Source organism: Carassius carassius, chromosome 1 (genome assembly GCF_963082965.1).
Source record: "Carassius carassius chromosome 1, fCarCar2.1, whole genome shotgun sequence".
NCBI classification, from domain to species: domain Eukaryota; kingdom Metazoa; phylum Chordata; class Actinopteri; order Cypriniformes; family Cyprinidae; genus Carassius; species Carassius carassius.
In genome coordinates, this window is record NC_081755.1 from 42,020,297 (window position 1) to 42,038,387 (window position 18,091).

General features: G+C 36.0%; 1 protein-coding gene across 2 annotated transcripts in view; it reads left to right on the forward strand.

Annotated features, from left to right (window-relative positions):
* The window catches only part of LOC132151488 (serine/threonine-protein kinase LMTK1-like), a 44,529-nt gene that overhangs the window by 13,354 nt on the left and 13,084 nt on the right, over positions 1-18,091 (forward strand). The window contains exons 2-3 of one of the 2 annotated variants that reach the window (XM_059559615.1): positions 7,295-7,428; positions 14,441-14,597. In XM_059559615.1, coding sequence (XP_059415598.1) covers positions 7,295-7,428; positions 14,441-14,597 — 291 coding nt within the window. The remainder of the gene's footprint in view (positions 1-7,294; positions 7,429-14,440; positions 14,598-18,091) is intronic. The other variant, XM_059559624.1, reaches the window with a different exon arrangement.

Consider the following 18,091-nt stretch of genomic DNA (forward strand, 5'->3'; position numbering starts at 1 on the left):
ACAACTCCAGGTTTATCAGCTGTTGTCTACTTGTCTTTAAATGTAGAAAGGAATTAGTTGGAACTAGCGTTAATGTGAATACATTTGAGTTTGGTTTATCTAGAAACTTGTTTAGTATTTCCGAATAACAAACCTTGGATTACTAAACATGTTAAAAGTTTGATTAGTCCGAGGAATATTTATTATAAACAAGGTGAAGTATTCGGTACAGAGAGGCCCATAAATCAGTGAGTAATGAGGTGAGATTAGCCAAATTGCGGTATAAGAAAAAAGGTAGAAACCATGTTTATAAATAGGAAATCTAATTTAGCTTGGGATGGAGTGAAGTCTATAATTGGAACTAAACAGAAGGCTAAAAGTATTTTTTTAGGTGGGAAATCTGATCATGAATTAGCTGATAATTGTAATTTATTTTACACACATTTTGATTCTCAGGATTTTACATCCGAATTGTTGAAGTGTGGTGGGAATGTTGTCACTCTGGACACTTCTGTTGAATTTCAAATTAGTGAAGCTGATTTACATTTAATCATTTAGCTGACACTTTTATCCAAAGCGGCAATCAGACCACCAAGAGAACAACAACAGTATACAAGTGCCATGACAAGTCTCAGTAAGTCTAGCACAGAACACATAGCTATGTTTTTTTTTTCTCCAAGAATAGAATAGTATAGAATAGAAAAGAAAAGGTAAGTGCTAGTATTAGTTGGTCAAGTGCTGGGTAAAAAGATGTGTTTTAGATGTTTTTTTGAAAATGAGTAAAGACTGAGCTATTTGAATTGAGATTGGGAGGTCATTCCACCAGCTGGGTACAGTCCAGGAAAAGGTCTGTGAGAGTGATTTTGAACCTCCTTGGGATGGCACCACAAGACACCATTCACTTGCAGAATGGAATCTTCTGAGGGGCGCATAAGTTTGAACTAGTGAGTTGAGGTATATTGGTGGCTTGCCAGTGGTCGTCTTGCATCAGTACCTTGAATTTGATGTGATGGCTACTGGCCAGTGTAACCTGATGAGGAGAGGAGTAACATGAGCTTTTTTTTTTGGCTCATTTAAGACAACTCTCACTGCTGAATTCTGGATAAGTTGCAGAGGCTTGATAGTACATGCAGGAAGGCCCACCAGGAGAGCATTACAATAGTCCAGTCTGGTGAGAACAAGAGCTTGGACAAGAAGTTATGTGGCTTGCTCTGACATGAAGGGTCTAATCTTCCTAATGTTGTATAAGGCAAATCTGCAGGACCGGGTCATTGCTGCATTATGGTCTGTGAATCTGATGATCGATCACAACTCCTAGGTTTCTTGTCCTGGAAGTAGTTATGGTTGACGAACCAGCAGTATAGAGTAGTTGTGATGGAACAATGGGTTAGCTGGAACCACAAGCAGTTCTGTCTTAGTAAGGTTGAACTGAAGGTGATGGTGAAGGTGCAATGTGTGCAGCTACCATCAGATCATTTGGTTGGAATGAGAAGTAGAGCTGAGTGTCATCAGCATAGCAGTGATAGGAAAAACCATGCTTATGAATGACAGATCCTAATGACATCATGTAGATGGAGAAGAGAAGTGGTCCAAGCACTGAGCCTTGAGGAACCCCAGTAGCAAGGATTTGTGACTTAGAAACCTCTACCCTCCAAGACACCCTGAAGGATCTACCTGAGAGATAGGACTTAAACCACAGGAGTGCAGCAGACAGATCCAGCAAGATGAGTACTGAGGATTTTGAAGCTGCTCTTGCCAGTCGCAGGGCTTCAGTAACCCAGAGCAGGGCAGTCTCAGTTGAATGGCAGCTTTGGAAGCCAGATTGGTTGCTGTCCAGGAGGTTGTTCTGTACAAGAAACATAGAGAGTTGGTTGAACACAACTCGCTCAAGTGTCTTTGCAATGAATGGAAGAAGTGATACCAGTCTGTAGCTTTCTAAAAGTGCTAGATTTAGAGATGGTTTCTTAAGCAGTGGGCTTACCCGAGCCTGCTTAAATGCTGAGGGAAATGTACCAGAGTGAAGAGAGGTTTTGATAATGTGAGTTAGTGAAAGTATGACTGAAGAAGAAATGTCGTGAGGGAGGTGAGTGGGGATAAGATCAAGTGGACATGTAGGAGGATGATTGGAAAGGATAAGTTTGGAAACGTCCGCCTCTGAGAGTGGAGAGAAGGAGGAGAGAGAGTGTGTATTAGTCGTTATGAAGTTATCATCAGTCTGCGGTGTGGAGAATTGGTCACTGATGGTTCTTGTTTTATTTGTGAAGAAAACTGCAAAGTCATCAGCTGTAAAAGTTGATAAAGGAGGAGGGGGAGGAGGCCAAAGAAGAGAAGATAAAGTTTTGATTGTGCAAGAGTGTACGTAGCTGTTTTGGTCTGGTTAAAGTAAGGAAGAGTCCAGGCCCTGATCTTATTTGTGGACAACTGTTGAGAAATTGTGCAGAGCAGCTTTCAGGGATTTATTCATTTATTTTTAATAAAGCAATACAACTTTCTAAAGTCCCTCGTCTCTGGAAAGTTTTCATAGTAGTGCCAATTGTGAAAAAAAGAAATCCTATTTCTTTTAATGATTACAGGCCTGTTGCACTTACTTCCCTGGTTATGAAATCTTAAAAAAAAAAAAAAAAAAAAGTTAGGAAGGGGATTTTAACCTTAACACAGTCAGCACTTGATCCTATGCAGTTTGCGTACAGATTTTGTAGAGGAGTGGAAGATGCCACTTACCTTACTAAATTTGATTCTTAAACATTTGGAAGGTAAAAATAATTATGTATGATTGCTCTTTATTGATTTTTCTTCTGCTTTTAATTGCATTCAGCCTCATATTTTGGCCAAGAAAATTGTAGAAAATATAAATTTAGACTTTTGTGTGTTAGTTGTTGGATTTTTTAACTAGCAGATCCCAAAGAGTACGTGTTAATGGGGTGTTGTCAAATGCATTGTTGTCTTCTGCTGGTACACCACAGGTTTGTGTTTTGTACCCTCTCGTTTTCTTTATATACTGATGATTGTCAGAGTGTTTTTGAGTGGGGACACATTATTAAATTTGCAGATGATTCTGTGACTCAGTGACTCTCCTCACTGAGTTAGATGGGAGTAGATCATTTTATTCAATGGTGTGATGCTTCGTTTTTAAACATTATTGCGTTTGAAAACAAAAGAGATGTTCATTGATTTCCATAAGAAGAACTTTGTACCTGTGTTGCCTGTAGTTATTAAAGGACATCAGGTAGAAGTTGTCAAAGAGTACAAATATTTAGGCACTGTGTTGGATGACAAATTAAAATTTGAGGAAAACACTGATATGATTAGAAGCAAAGCTCTTCAACGTATATATTTTCTAAGGAAACTTTGAACTGTGGATTTTTCTTTTATGAAGATGTTTTATACTTGTTTTATTGAATCTATCTTGAGTTTTTTTATTGTTTGTTGGAATGGCAATTTGAATGTAGGGAACAGGGGTAAATTGAAAAGTATAATTAAAATGTGCAGTAAGATAGTGGGGACTGTTTTAAGGGCTACCACACAAATTTATTAATGGTAAGAAGGGCCAGTTAGTCCTTTCTGATGTCACTCATCCATTGTGTAATGAATTTCAACTGCTTCCTTCTGGCTGGAGATTTAAACTCCCTTTGTGCAAATCAAACAGATATAAAAATTCCTTTGTACCTGCTGTAATTATGATTTTAAACGATTTATTATAAATGTATGTGTTTTATATGTCTGTTGTGTTGCAACTGTAAGTGCATCTGTACTGCTGTCTACACAAATAATTGCCTTTTAAGGACAATAAAGTTGAAGTAAGTAAGAATTTTCATTTTTGGGTGAACTTTGCTTTAAACATACTGCCTTTTGGTTATTACTGTATATAGTATGCATTCATGTCAGCTTTGTACTTTTCGCATTTGTAATTAGGTTTCAAAATTGATAAAAAGTTGTGTTCATTTGTGAAGATTGCCTTGTCATACTAAATGTAGAGCTTATTTTCTGCAATGCAAATTAATGTTTATTAATATACCAATTAATATTTATTTAGACAAGTGGCTTTAGTGTTTCTGCAAACATGCAGATGCTATGCATACCGCATTTTGCAGAAGTAGTATGCGATTCTGAACACCTGTGTCTCCACATGCGATATCCTTCTCTTATTTCAAAACGACAGGGAGATGTTGTATCACAGGGCCCAGGTGAGCCAAAATGTATGTGTTTAGGACACTGCGAGAATGTTGGGTCCAATAGGGAAACCTGATGAAAGAAGGAGAGGAAAATTATAGAAAGAGCAGCTGTTAATGCATCAGCAGAAATGTGTCATCATTATGAAAGGTGGGGGCTGAGGAGAGATTTGACTAAAAGCGAAGTGCAATACAACATGATAGGTCAGCCAGACTGTTACCATAGAGACACAGGAGAGGGTGGGAGAAATGCTTTCGTACACCAAACACGTTGCTGACCGTGTCTCTGCATGTGGTGTTGTGTATACACACATGCTCTGCTGCTCCTTGGTCACATTGCCTCTGTTCCAAAACCTACATGGACAGCTTTATTAAGGCATCACAGCTGTTCTCCCAATGTGAAAACTGTTTAGGAAGAAATATTATGGTTTTTTTTTTTTTTTAGCTTTTTGGCTAATTCTTTTACAGCAATGCATGTATCATTTGTAAAGTCAATCCATAGTGCATTGTGGTAAATCCAGTGAAATAATAAAAAAAACCTTATAAATTGTGTATAATTTGTTTAATAGTTAAAAGTATTGATAAAAATAGTTCAGAGCAATTAAAATTGATTATTGACCCAATCTATGTTTACTGTTGTGCTTACTGCACCATTAGCTTAGCAACATGCTAACACCAAGCTCTACTGAAATCTATCGTGAGTCGAGTCAACGGTGCGGTTCGTATGAGGAGTGCAATTTGTTTGATTAAGAGTTGCATTGCCGCTCAAAAGTTTGGAGTTTGGAAAGATTTTTTTTACTTTTATTCAGCAAGGACTCATTCAATTGATCAAAGGTGACAGTGAAGCCAATTATAATGTTACAAAATATTTCAGTTTCAAAAAATTGGTGATCATAACAGCCCGAGCATAAAAAAAACATATTCTAATCACAACCTTTAAAATGGTATTGGATGACAATCTATTTAAGTTAGAAATAGGATGCTCCCTTTAAAGACAGCTGCCTTTGTAATTAGTATACAGCAGGGAAGATTACTAGGTTTCGAAAAACAGAGCCCATCTGAGTTCTGTTTTCTTGTATTTGTGTCTATACCTTTCATCCCACGTCTATTTTCATTTCGAGGCACTGGCCTTCCAACCCACATGACCCCTAACAGACGTCATGTTGGGAGCACGGTGTCCACAGCGACATGTGTCAGCATATCAGCAAAACAACCACTTCCTCCATTTCAGGACACATGGCCAGTGTGGTGCAAAGTTTTGCAGATCAGGGTGTTCATGTCTTTTTTCAACTGAGAGAGAACACATGCATGTGTCTTTGTGTGTCCCCTGCTGACAGCAGGATTACAGTGAAAGTCAGATTACATCTCACTGGTCCAAAATGTGACACCTGCCCCTGCAGTGTCCTTGTAATGACAGAGTGTGAAAAGGCCTAAATGCTTTTGGCCAGAGTCCCATCACTTTTTTTATTTGCATACAAGTAATCAAACTGGGCAGCTGGGAGGCATGTTTAAACAGCCTCAATTTTACATCAACGCAACAATTCAGATTTCACCCCCTACTTTTTGGAAGATAATCATTATCTGGTGCCATTTTGCCAATCTCTGCTCTATCTAGTGGGTACATGTCAGTGTAATTCTTATTCAAGCTAACAGGTTTATGTGTTCTCCCAGGTCGTTCCTATGCCTCGGAATTATTATGTTCATGAATAATCTTTTCAATTTAAATTTCATGAATTTTTGTTCATATAATGCTAGAGTGCTTTATGAATGAGTCTTAAAACCTTGAAATGGTTTAGCTTTTATTAACACAAGCTCAAATATTTTCATGTTTTACTAAAAAATGTATAAAAGTAAAGTAAAAAGTAAAGTCATGCAACTGGGGTGTAGCTCATTTATAACCTAACTTTACATTTTTACTTTGGACAATTGTGTTAAGTATTTAAAATGAATACGTTGTTTTTATGTCTGAAGATTATTTTGATAAACATGTTAGAATAATACGTGTTTTTTGGTCACAGAGCTTATTTTCTACATTAATTTAAAAGCAGATGGAAAATCTTATTGTTAAGGGAATCTGTGATGCAAACTTCTAGATTGGCCTACAAAAATACGCCATCACTTCAGCTGTCTATTGTATGTCTTTAGAAGACTTGTGAGACAGGGCACATGTTGTATTGAGTTGTTGTATTGACTTTCATGGAATTTCTTTGGGCACTTTTTTGTAATCTTTGTAGTTTGGCAGTGTGAATCACCATTCATTTCAGTTTGAGAAAATAAGCAGTATTTTTGGCATCCTGTATTTTGATTGCCAAAGGAGTGTGAAAAATAATATTGCGTTTATATGGAATATCCCTTAAAGATCGCATTATATTTTCTCAATATACTTTAGTTATATTTTCAGCGATATTCATGAATATACAGCTCCTTTGCACACCTACATATTTCCTGAATTTGCTTTGACATCCATGACACTGTCTCTCTCTTCATTAACTGATAAATGGTGCAATTTGCGTTTCATTCTGAATGACAAGTGAGTCATCATCTCATATCTAGGTTTTTTAACCCTTTACTGTATCATCACGCAGACTGCATCTCAGTGATACACCGCAACAAGAAAAGCAGATTTAGCTTAAATTATCCCTGGTTTAATTATCTTCCTTCAGGGACAAGTGATCTGTTCAAATGTGATGCCCACCAAATCAAATGACTGACAGCAACCGCATGCTTCTTCAGATGCTAATCATTTAGATTACCTGCGTTATTCTCTTATCAACTTTTAATAGCTCAGGATAGTCTCTTCATTCATAAAGACAAAGAGATGATGATATGTCATTTTCTCTGTAATGGTTGTCATGTTTTTTTATAAGGTGTTTTAAAGTTTTTATTCATGAAGTTGGCAAATTTTTCTGATTTTCTGTAGTTTAACTTGCACAAATTATATTTGTTTTGCCTCAAGACTAGTACAGTACAAAGTAAATTTTGATTTCATCCATGCATAAATGAAAAAAAAAAGATAGTTTTTTGCTTTGGATCTGTTTCATAAGTGACACATTTGACCTTAAAACTTTGTCACTGACTGTTTATGCACTGATGTCCGAGGTTTGGAGAGCAGAGTTTGATGCTAAATGACTGTTTGTGCACCCCAGGTGGCTCCCCGTTGAGTGAGCTGTCATGGCCGTCCTCTCTGGCGGTGGTTGCTGTCTCCTTCTCCGGCCTCTTCACGTTTGTCTTCCTCATGCTCACCTGCCTGTGCTGCAAGAAAGGGGACATCAGCTTCAAGGTGAGATCTCAGTTCTCATTAGTCATTTCATCCATCAAAATGGCCCTCCAAATTAAAGGAAGATGAGAAATTAACGTCTTCTCCAGCACCTCATTCTATTTTTTTTATAGGCTCCTCACTCAGTTCACATAGAAATTTTTACAACAACCTAGAGTATTATCATTTTTGTTTGATTTCACCTTGTTTTTTTTCACCATGTCATTCAGCCTGTTAGTTTGGATTTGTCTTTCTAGTCATGTACACATGTACCAACAGAGCCTCACAAAGAAAATGTCAATCTTCAGCACTTTTTTTTTCTTCTGCAAAACACAAATGACTTTACAGCGTTCCATTTTACTTCAAGGTTTAAAGCCTCCATTTTCTTCTGCCCATTTTATGTTTTATCTACTTCTGAACTGTGCATTCTTCAAACCCATGCTAACCTGAAGACAAATGAAACAATCTGTTAGACTGAAGCATCATAGCACAATTAGTCTGACTAGTGACTGTTTTTTTTATAGACTGTGTCCAAAACCTTGTCAGATTCTTCCTTAGGCAGCATTTCTTGATCCAAAGCTGTTTGAAAGTTGGCAGGATCTTGTCTCTCAAGATTTCTCGCTGGAGTCAAAATCTCAAGCAGTATTGCGTGTATCATTTGTGGAGATGGCAGTCTCAGTGAAGTTGGTGGACAAAGCAAGATAAATCATTATAAATGTAGTTCTAAGTCATGCAACACAAATTCACTGATTAAAATACTGTAGAGACTGCAGATGCACTGGTTATCAAAATTCTGATAACAAGCCAATAATTACTTTGATGCTATGAGAGAAATGAAAACTCTTAACTCTTTGGTTGGATACAGAAAAAACAGTAAAACAGTAAAAACTACAATAACTCATTTTAAATGGTACGATTGAATTTAGGCATCACAACACTATAATGTGTACAGTATGAAAATGGATTCATATTGGGATTTTCTAAAGATTACCTTTAAAAGTGTTATTCATTTGAATGTTTTCAAAGTATGTAGAATAAAAAATCAGCCAGTGTACACTACAATAAAAAGTTTGAGGCCAGTAAGATTTTTATTTTAAAGAAATTAATACTTATATACAGCATGGATACATTCAATCATTCAAAAGTTACAGTAAAGACACTTAAAAGGTCAAAAAATGCTTATATTTCAAACAAACACTTTTAAACGTCTGAAAATGTATTATAGTTTCCACAAAATTTTTAGGCAGCACCATTATAACAAATGTCTCATGGGCAGCAAATCAGCATATTAAAATGATTTCTCAAAGATCATGTGACACTGAAGACTGGAGTAATGATGCAGAAAATTCAGCTTTTTGTTAACAAAATGTATTAAAATAAAAATAAAAAACAGTTATTTTTAATTGTAATAATATTTCACACTATTACCGTTTTACTGTATTTGTGATGAAATAAATGCAGCCTTGCAAACATTTACAAATCTCACTGATACCAATCTCCCAAACTGTATTGTTTATCCAGTATATGGATACAAATAAATAAACAACAACAACAACAACAAATGCATGGCATTCATTTCAGTCAGGATGCTGCATTATAAGATAGCTGCCCATTTAGGCAGCACTGCAGCTCAAAGGGTTTAGGAACAGAGCCACAGCATTTCTTTGTGAAGTATGGCACATGTAAACCCAGCACGGCTCTGATGCATGGGTCGATTCAGCTCAGGTGGCTGAAGACTCTACCTAATAGAAATAGGTTTTGCTCAGCAAGAACAAAAATTAGGGGACAAGGGAACATGGATGTTTGACAGAGATATGAACAGACGGGGACAGAGGGATAAGTTATCAGATTTAGTTTGGCACACACAGTTGAGGATTAATGGATCAGAATAAGCGAGCTGTTTATGTGCACATGCACTGCAGCAGTGGGAGAATTTGCACATCATAGGAAGCATCGCAGCACAGATACAGGCCGTTAATAAGCTGCCTGTAAAGCCGTGTTCCTGGACTGCCTGTTTTTAATAGGATCGTCTGCTCTAAGTGACTGTGAGTGGGTGGATGGTTGGTCCATGTCTGTCCCACACTGGGCTGTCTGTGGCAGACTGTGAAAGTGCTTCTAGTCCAGGAAGTCACAGTGGCACAGATAATTAGCATGGCATTTGGTGTTCTGCGGAAATCACAGGGATGCCACCCTGTGGAAAGTCTGTCCATGTTTGTATGGCTGTTCAGAGAGAAAACAAGCTGACCCATATAGACTGACCTGGAGGAAGGCAATGGAAAACATGGTCGAGATTGCTGTGATATTCATTGTTGTGTAGGATTTTCTAGCCTTACTTGCTCTAACTCAATAAGGCCTATTATAAGCCTGTAACAGCCTGCATGAAGAATGTACATTAGTTCATTCTAAGCCTAAATGTGACAACCAAACAAAAGTGATAGTGAGAGTGTACTAAAGGCCTGAATGTGCCTATATAGTAAACCTTAACACAATTGTAGCAAGATACTTCCCACAACAGGGGACTTTCATAAGTCCAAGAATTGCAAACAAAATAAAATGCACCATTGATTTTGACTAATGAATTAATTTAAATGTTTATATAAATAATATTTAGACTTGTAGAATAGAATTTTTCTGAATAAAATGTGCAATACTATAGCTCCTGAATAATATAATATAATATAATATAATATAATATAATATAATATAATATAATATAATATAATATAATATAATATAATATAATATAATATAATATAATATAATATAATATAATATAATATAATATAATGGACAACATATTTGCACTCATTACTGTTGTGCCTAATTTGAACTAATTAATGAATCAAAATATATATATTGTTAATACAGTTTGATCTCAGCTGCTAATATAATGAATAAATCTAATCTGATCTTATATTATTACTTTATATATATATATATATATATATACTTTATAAAGTAATAATATTAGATCAGATTAGATTTATTCTGAGATTAACTGTATATATCAAAATAAGGACAACATTTAATATATATTCAGGACCTGAATTGACATTTAAAAGGCAATTTAATTTTAAATGGTGCATGTACCACATAACCCATACCATGGCAGAACCATAGCATATATTAGTTGACTAAATCTCTTAAATAATGCTCAGTAACTGAACAGAAACAAAAAAGTGCAGATTTAACTGACATTACCAAAGAGTGCATGGCACTTGCTGCAGCATGTGGGGCCAGACCACATCTCTCCATCCAGATTTCACATGCGTCTCTGTAACACACAGTCGTGTTGGTATTAAATGTGACTAAAGCCTCTTTAGAGATTGTGTGTATTGTGAACGAGCCCCAGCCCCGCTCACACACACGCTGCTGATGGAGTGAGACAGCTGCTCTTCCTGAATGGAAAACAGCCCTCGCTCCCCAGCGCAGTGCAGTGAGTGAGCTACAACCATTGCTGGAGTCTAATTGAAATGAGTTGGCTGCTTTACACTGGCGTACTTTTCATCAAGATGCTTGGGCTTCTTATTGTGCATTTGTTGAGAAGAGTCTGACTGTATGGCTGCAGTCCATGGTGGTCGAACATCCCGTGCCAAAATCAAACTGAATACTCTCTACTATCTGTATGTCAGTACATTTGCCAGAGTAGATTTGACTAGATCCCTTAAAGAGTTAGACCCTGCTGATAGATGCCATAACTACACTGTAAATAGTCTCTTATTAGATGAGGTGGAGTAGAAGAGTTCATTATGATCAATCTGTCATGCTGTCTTCTTAAGATGTATGATTGAACAGACTGTACTTCTCTCAGAGTCAGACTCATCAAAATTGTATTGGCATGTATTAAAACAGATTGTATTAAAATGTACTATATGAGATTATTTACTTACTGTACTGTTAAAGAGACAAGCTGAAATGAGAAACGAGACAAAAAAAATTAATTATAAATACCTAATACAGGTACCATAACAAGAAAAAATATATATTTTAAACTCACCAAGGCTGAATTTATTTATAACATAACAACATATTATTGTAACATAATAAATAGCATAACACTGTGAAATATTATTACAATTAAAATATTGAAAACATATTTTTGTGTAAACCATGAATGTGTTTTTTTCCAGGATTAATACACTGAGGAAAAAAATTTGTTAAGAAACAATTTTTACTTACACTTTATTTTAAGGGTGTCCTTTTTACAGTGTAATTATATATTTAAGATTTGAGAAATATTAATGAACTACGTGTTCTGTACTTACTATATGGTTAGGGCTAGGATTTATTTTAGGTTTACTTGCAGGTAATAACATATAATTTATTGTTATTATAATAGTAAGTACATTTAACATATGTAACAAACACAACTTAAAATAAAGTGTTACCAATTTTTTACTTAGAAATCAGTAGTAAATTTCACCATTAATTACAAAGAAATGTAAGTAATACATCGGATGTATCATGCAAATGGAAGTAGGGATATTATCTTCTAAAATGTACACCAATAATCTTTGTTTTATTTGCAATTTTGAAAAATCATTTTGTATAAAGTTAAAAAGAACACCATTTATTTGAAACAGACATGCATCAAATTAATGCATCTGTCCTGAACAAAAGTATTATTTTCTTAAAAACCAATGTGAAAACTTTATAAGTAATGATAGATGCTGCCATGTCTCTCACTATGTTTCAGAGGAAATATAATGAATATCTGTAAGCACAAATGGTACAGTAGAGAGAAGCAGGTCAGCATTTCCCAGCCTCTCATCTTATCCTCTTTATCCCAGCATGCACATAAAGCAAGAAAACCAATAGCTCACTTCAAGTTAAAGTTTTTATCAACTGCTGTTGAATAAAGATAAACTGCTGCCTCCAATTCAAATATGTCCTGTTAGCACTTTAGTAATGCACACATAATGCACGAATAACACATTGAAGTATGAAATATTTAGATGGACTGTGTGAATTAAGTAAATTACTTTGCACCCTCAAGTGGTTCTTAATGATATTGCATCAATTTGCCTCCGAGCCACATCCCACTCCCGATGATATACACCACATTAGCAGATACGGTTCAGTCTAGATCTGCTCTTACAGCTGTTTTACATTCAAAGTGGAGAGGGAAGACTACATTTTATAAATATCTTACTCAGGACAGTACTAAATAAAAAATAACATGCATTTTGTATGATCTCTCTTATTTTGTTAAAATTATTCACATTTTCACAGATTCTGCATGGGGTTAACAAACTTTCGCATGCCACTGTATTATACAGGAAATGGAGGTAGTTAGTCCCATTCCTGAAAAATAGAGAAATGGAATTTTCCTTCCTCAATAAATCCAGCAGATAAGAGATGTTGTCCATTGCAAAAAAAAAAAAAATAAAAAAAAAAAAAAAAAAATTGGCCCACCAAGCTTATGAGGATATGCAGGCAGAGAGAATGCTCTTTTATAAGTAAAGACAGGGCTTCTAGTCATGGACAATATTCATAAGTGAAGAACTGGCTTGCAGGAAGGTAAATTGTATTGGCCAAAGCTAATGGCAATTTGGAATTTGATTACATTAGTTTGATTACAGTCACACAACAGATGCTCACAACTGCTTCCACAACTCTCTGTCAACAACAGTACTGGTTACCTACTAACTAACTACCACAAACTTCTAATGTGTTCAAAACTTGTTAACCCCTCTAAATCCTGAAAAATTCAATCTAAATTAATTTAAAAGATTTTCCTCTAAAATTAGCTTTTTTATCAGGTTCCTATTTGTAGGTTTTAGTAAGTTCACTTTAATGGTTATTTGTATTGACATTGAAGTGAAATAACATACAGAAAACAAAAATGTTCAATATCAAAAGGCACTTAAAGGGTTTTGCATATGTACTCTTCTAAAACATTTGGTGCAGTTGCTGATATTTAAGTATGCAATTATGATTTCAGTTTGTAAAGGTAATGTAAATCAAAGAGATTTTATGAGTATAACAGGCTACTTGCATAAAATGCATACAAATATCAGATGTCACTTTATATCTCCCTATAATAGATCTTAGCAAGATTAAATTTAAATGCTTGTTTTATGATCAAAGCTCTGTGGTTTTTATTGCGGGTGTAGTTTAATGCAATGCAATGATGATTGAGAGATTAACTAATAAATGTTTCTCAAAAGCCACAACCTGAAGGAGGGCATTTTTTACAATGACAATAAAAGGCCTTTCACTTGCTAAAAAGTATAAACTATCAAACAGATGTGGATCCTGTACTGCAAAGCTTTGATCATGTTATTTGTGCTTTGAATATGATACAGCAGGCCTTATAGTGTTTTTTCACGTTAACATGTACAGTGAATAAAAATGTAATGTTTTAACCCTGCAATTTATGTAATTTTAAGTAAAATGTTGTCAAATGTATGGTTTTTGCATGTAAAAACTATGAATTACTAAGAAACGGTAAAAGGCCTTTCCTAGAAGCTTTCATTTAGTGCTTTAGTGCTCAACAACTTAACACATGCTAAATATTAAGACTACTGGTTATTAATATATAATATTACTTACTTCAAATGCAAAGTAGTTCTGCACCCTGTTTACTACCCAAATCCAAATTCGGATCAAATACAGGAATTTAATTCATGCTGGTTATGGCACAGATTCAGTACTACAATTCCCCAACACAGATGCTCAGAAATAGTCATAATGTGTGAATATGAGCCAACATGTGGAGCTGTGGGAGCTGGATAGGTTATTGGGTCCAAGCATATGATTGCCTAATTTCCGAAATGTGGCATCCAGCATTCACAACAAAGAAAATCCCACATTAGAGGCTTTCATCAGCCATCACACTGTGACAAAAGAGACCATTCAAATTTCATATTAATTTCACAGTATGCATAAAGTAATAGAACTGATATAAGAATGCAGACTGCAAGTAACGATGCTGAAAATTCTGCTTTGCATCACAGGAATAAATTGCATTTTCAAAATATATTACAATAGAAAGCATTTATCTGAAGTCTCTGTGTGCTTTTGTTCCCTGCAGGAGTTTGAAAATACAGAGGGGGAGGAAGGCCAAGCTGACCTTTCCACTTTAGCCTCCCCCAGCTCTCAGAATGACCCCGAGGTTTATATCCTGCCCCTCACGGAGGTTTCACTACCTGTGTCCAAACAGCCTAGCAAGTCATGTAAGAATCTGCACGGTTTGTCATTATTTATTTATTATTCACAAAAGGAGGTGTTTTGAATAATGCAAAGATTTTTTTTCCATGTTTTGAAAATGCAAAGCAATGAAAGGGATATTGAATGCGTGCTGGTCATGTGATTCATGGTGGCAATCATTAGGAGGCATGTTTTTAATGGAAAACATGATTTAGATGCTGATTTAACACTGCCTGTGTTAACTGTGGTGTTTATAGTACATCACTGTAACACATTGCGATGCTGGTTGCATTGTTTCATTAATAAACAATAGTGGAAGTGAAGTGCCACACTATGCTGATATTTGTCCCGCACATTCCTAATGGCCTTGTGACAGGAAGGGTACATAACAGGACTATGCCCATTGTGAACGGATGGTTCTGGAAAAAGAGCAGTGGCCTTGTTTATGTTCTCACAGTGCAAAGAGGGGTGGAGGAGAGCGAACCGTCTCTGGAAACAGAACACATGTCTGTCAGTTGCATAATGCGTGTGAGACAGGCCCAGAGGACTCCTGGCATGATGGATGCATGTGAACTGGACTGCAGAAAGGAAAGGAAGTTATCAATGCATGGAAGCACTGGAGAGTACAGATGGAAATTAAGATGTTTTTAACAGCAATATTTTAACAGATATGAAACAGATGTGTCAGAAAACCAAATCAGCTGTACATTTTCATCTCTTTAGAAGAGATTTCTTAGTAGTGCTTACCAAGGCAACCAACAAGGGCTTCTGCACATATTTTAGGTTGAAAGTTTTGTAAAACACATTACCTATCTAGAAAAGTTTGGGTTTTTTGAAAGAAATTTATTCAGCAAGCATTATATTGACAGTAAAGACAGTAAGGTTATAAAAGATTTCTATGTCAGCCCCAATAGCCCCAATATATTCGGGCATCTAGAGATCGAGTCCCAGCTTGTGGATCTTTCCCTTCCTGTATAAGTACTGTCCTGTTATAATACAGGCAAAAAAAGCCAAAAATAGCTCTTCTTTTGAACTTTACTTTCATAAAAAAAATCCTAATAAAAATTATTACAGTTTCAACAATGATAATAATAATCAAAAATGTTTCTTGAGTAGCAAATCAACATATTAGAATGGTTAAAAGCATATATATCACACACATTCTAAATATATCCTAAAAAATATCCTAACAAAATATATGTCTATATAGAAGCAGAATGACCTCTATTACCACCTAGTAACCACTTAGGACACCCGAGAAACTGCAAACCAATGCAGAAAACCTTACCAGCTACATAGGAACACCCTGGCAACCGCTCAAAATGCCTGGCCACAATATCAGCAAGTTTTACACAGGCTGACAACACTAACAGGTTCTTCAGGATTGATAAAAATCTACTGAATGTACTACAGTTGATTTTGCATCAAGTCAAATCCACTCACTCGGTGGGTGACTGTGTGGAATCTGGAGGTGGAAGAAGCCGTGCAAGTCAGGTTTTCTCTCTATGACTCACGCTCTCTTGTCTGCTTAGCGCATCAGGGGAGGGTGGGGGAGACAGCGGGATGCTGGCTTGAAATACAGGCACGGATTGGACAAAAGAGTTTTAGGAGCCAGCCAATAGCCTCTGGACTGTTCGTCGCCCGTGGTTACAGCCATGTGATTGGTCCAGGTGTTGCAGAGGGAGAGGGTAGCACTGAGTCCCTCGTTGAGAAGGTCTAGGTCATGGTTAAAACGCTCCCTTTCCATCCTCCCCCTCTTGTTGTATTATTGCAAAGAGACAGAAATGAACACTTGACTGGTTCCTGGTGTTTTTTCACTCCCAAACTACATTTACAGGTTTTCATTGACTGCGACATAAGCTTCAGTCTGGAAGAGGTTGAGCAGGGAGAATCAGAGAAAGAGGGGATCACATATATGGCCCTAAAATGCCTACTGCAGACATTTTCATTGTGCTTATTCATGTAGCTGTGACTTTTATTCAAAGCAGCTTACAGAGCGTTTAATGCAGATTTCTCAGCTCCGGCCCTCAAGGTCAACTGTCCTGCAGAGTTAACCTTCATCAAACTCACCTGTCTATAATAACCTTGATTTGCTGGTTGTTTAGGGTTGAAGCCAAACTCTGCAGGACAGTAGACCTCGAGGAACAGAGTTCAGAAACCATAGGAACTGATCCCACAATCTTGTCATTACTAGCACTATGCTTGACCAGTTGTTGAGCTATGGGAACAAATCCTACAGTATATCACTCTTTGTCACTTTATATAATAGTAAATGCATACATCCCAATATAAAGTCGACATGAAATGGAAATTGTGATCTTCTGTTCCTCCCTGTTGCGATATACATCTGTGTGAAATCGTTTCTCAATGCGGGATTTAATTTTGTCCTTTGGGAATTGATAGGACTGCTTTCTAATCTGTTTTCTTTAAATTAAATATTAGTAACTTTTTCCATTATACAGTAGATTATTCCATAGATACTTTAATTTTAATTTAAAGACATTTTCTGACATACTTCACACTTGAGTGAAGACAAAGGAGCGCAGATCCGTGAATGAATGTTCCGAAGTGAAATAAACTTCAACAGAATAAAGTTTAAAATTAATTAAATTGAATTAAAGATTAATAAATGTCAACCATGCAATCCACAAATTAATTGCAAAGTTTAACCATAATAGAGTATAAGTTTATAATTTGTTCGTATTTACACATGCAAGTAAATTTTAAACAATTCCAGAGAGAAAAGGGAACTTTGTTACTCGCGCACAGTTCTCTAGGCGCACAGCTGCATACACATGAAGCACGCGCACGTGTGTCAGACAGCGCGCGAACAACGAACTGAATCCTCTGAACAGATACATACACATAAAATTATGTCAAAATACCGATCTAGACAATTATTCAGGTAAACACAGTCAGTTATGTCTCAAGTAAGTGAAAATAGCGGAGAAAGAAATGTGAAATGTGATGTGTATCATTATATCAGATCCGTGCATCAGGTCTTAAAGGGACAGTGGCCTATAAATACTGCTGCTTTCATTAATGACCATCAAACAACAAAACAGTTCTCTTGTCTCTTTAATTATTTTAAACTTTCTTAGTTTCTTAATCTAGTAGTATTTGCTGTGGTATCAAAGAAGTACTGTTCTTCGCTTTAAGTAATAAATGGAAAGCAAGTTAAACTGAATAATTTTTCTTTTCTTGCTGATCCAAAAAAGTATCTGATCCGTGGGTCAAAAACTGTAATATAATTCGAACAGTGAGATCAACCGTGACCACTGGACAAGTATATTATGCACAGAGAATATTGGCCGATATATCGTTATCGATATTTTTTACTCCCTAATATCGTATCCGTATCGGCCTCAAAAAAAAAATAAACTAGTAAATACTGTCATTACGCAACCCTGTTTAAGTACCATGCTACAGTTCTATACATGAATCAACACCAGAATCATACTTATATCACCAAATCACTAAATTTGATGTACAGTATTTTCTCTTCCATATTGGAAGTTCACATAATATAATTCAT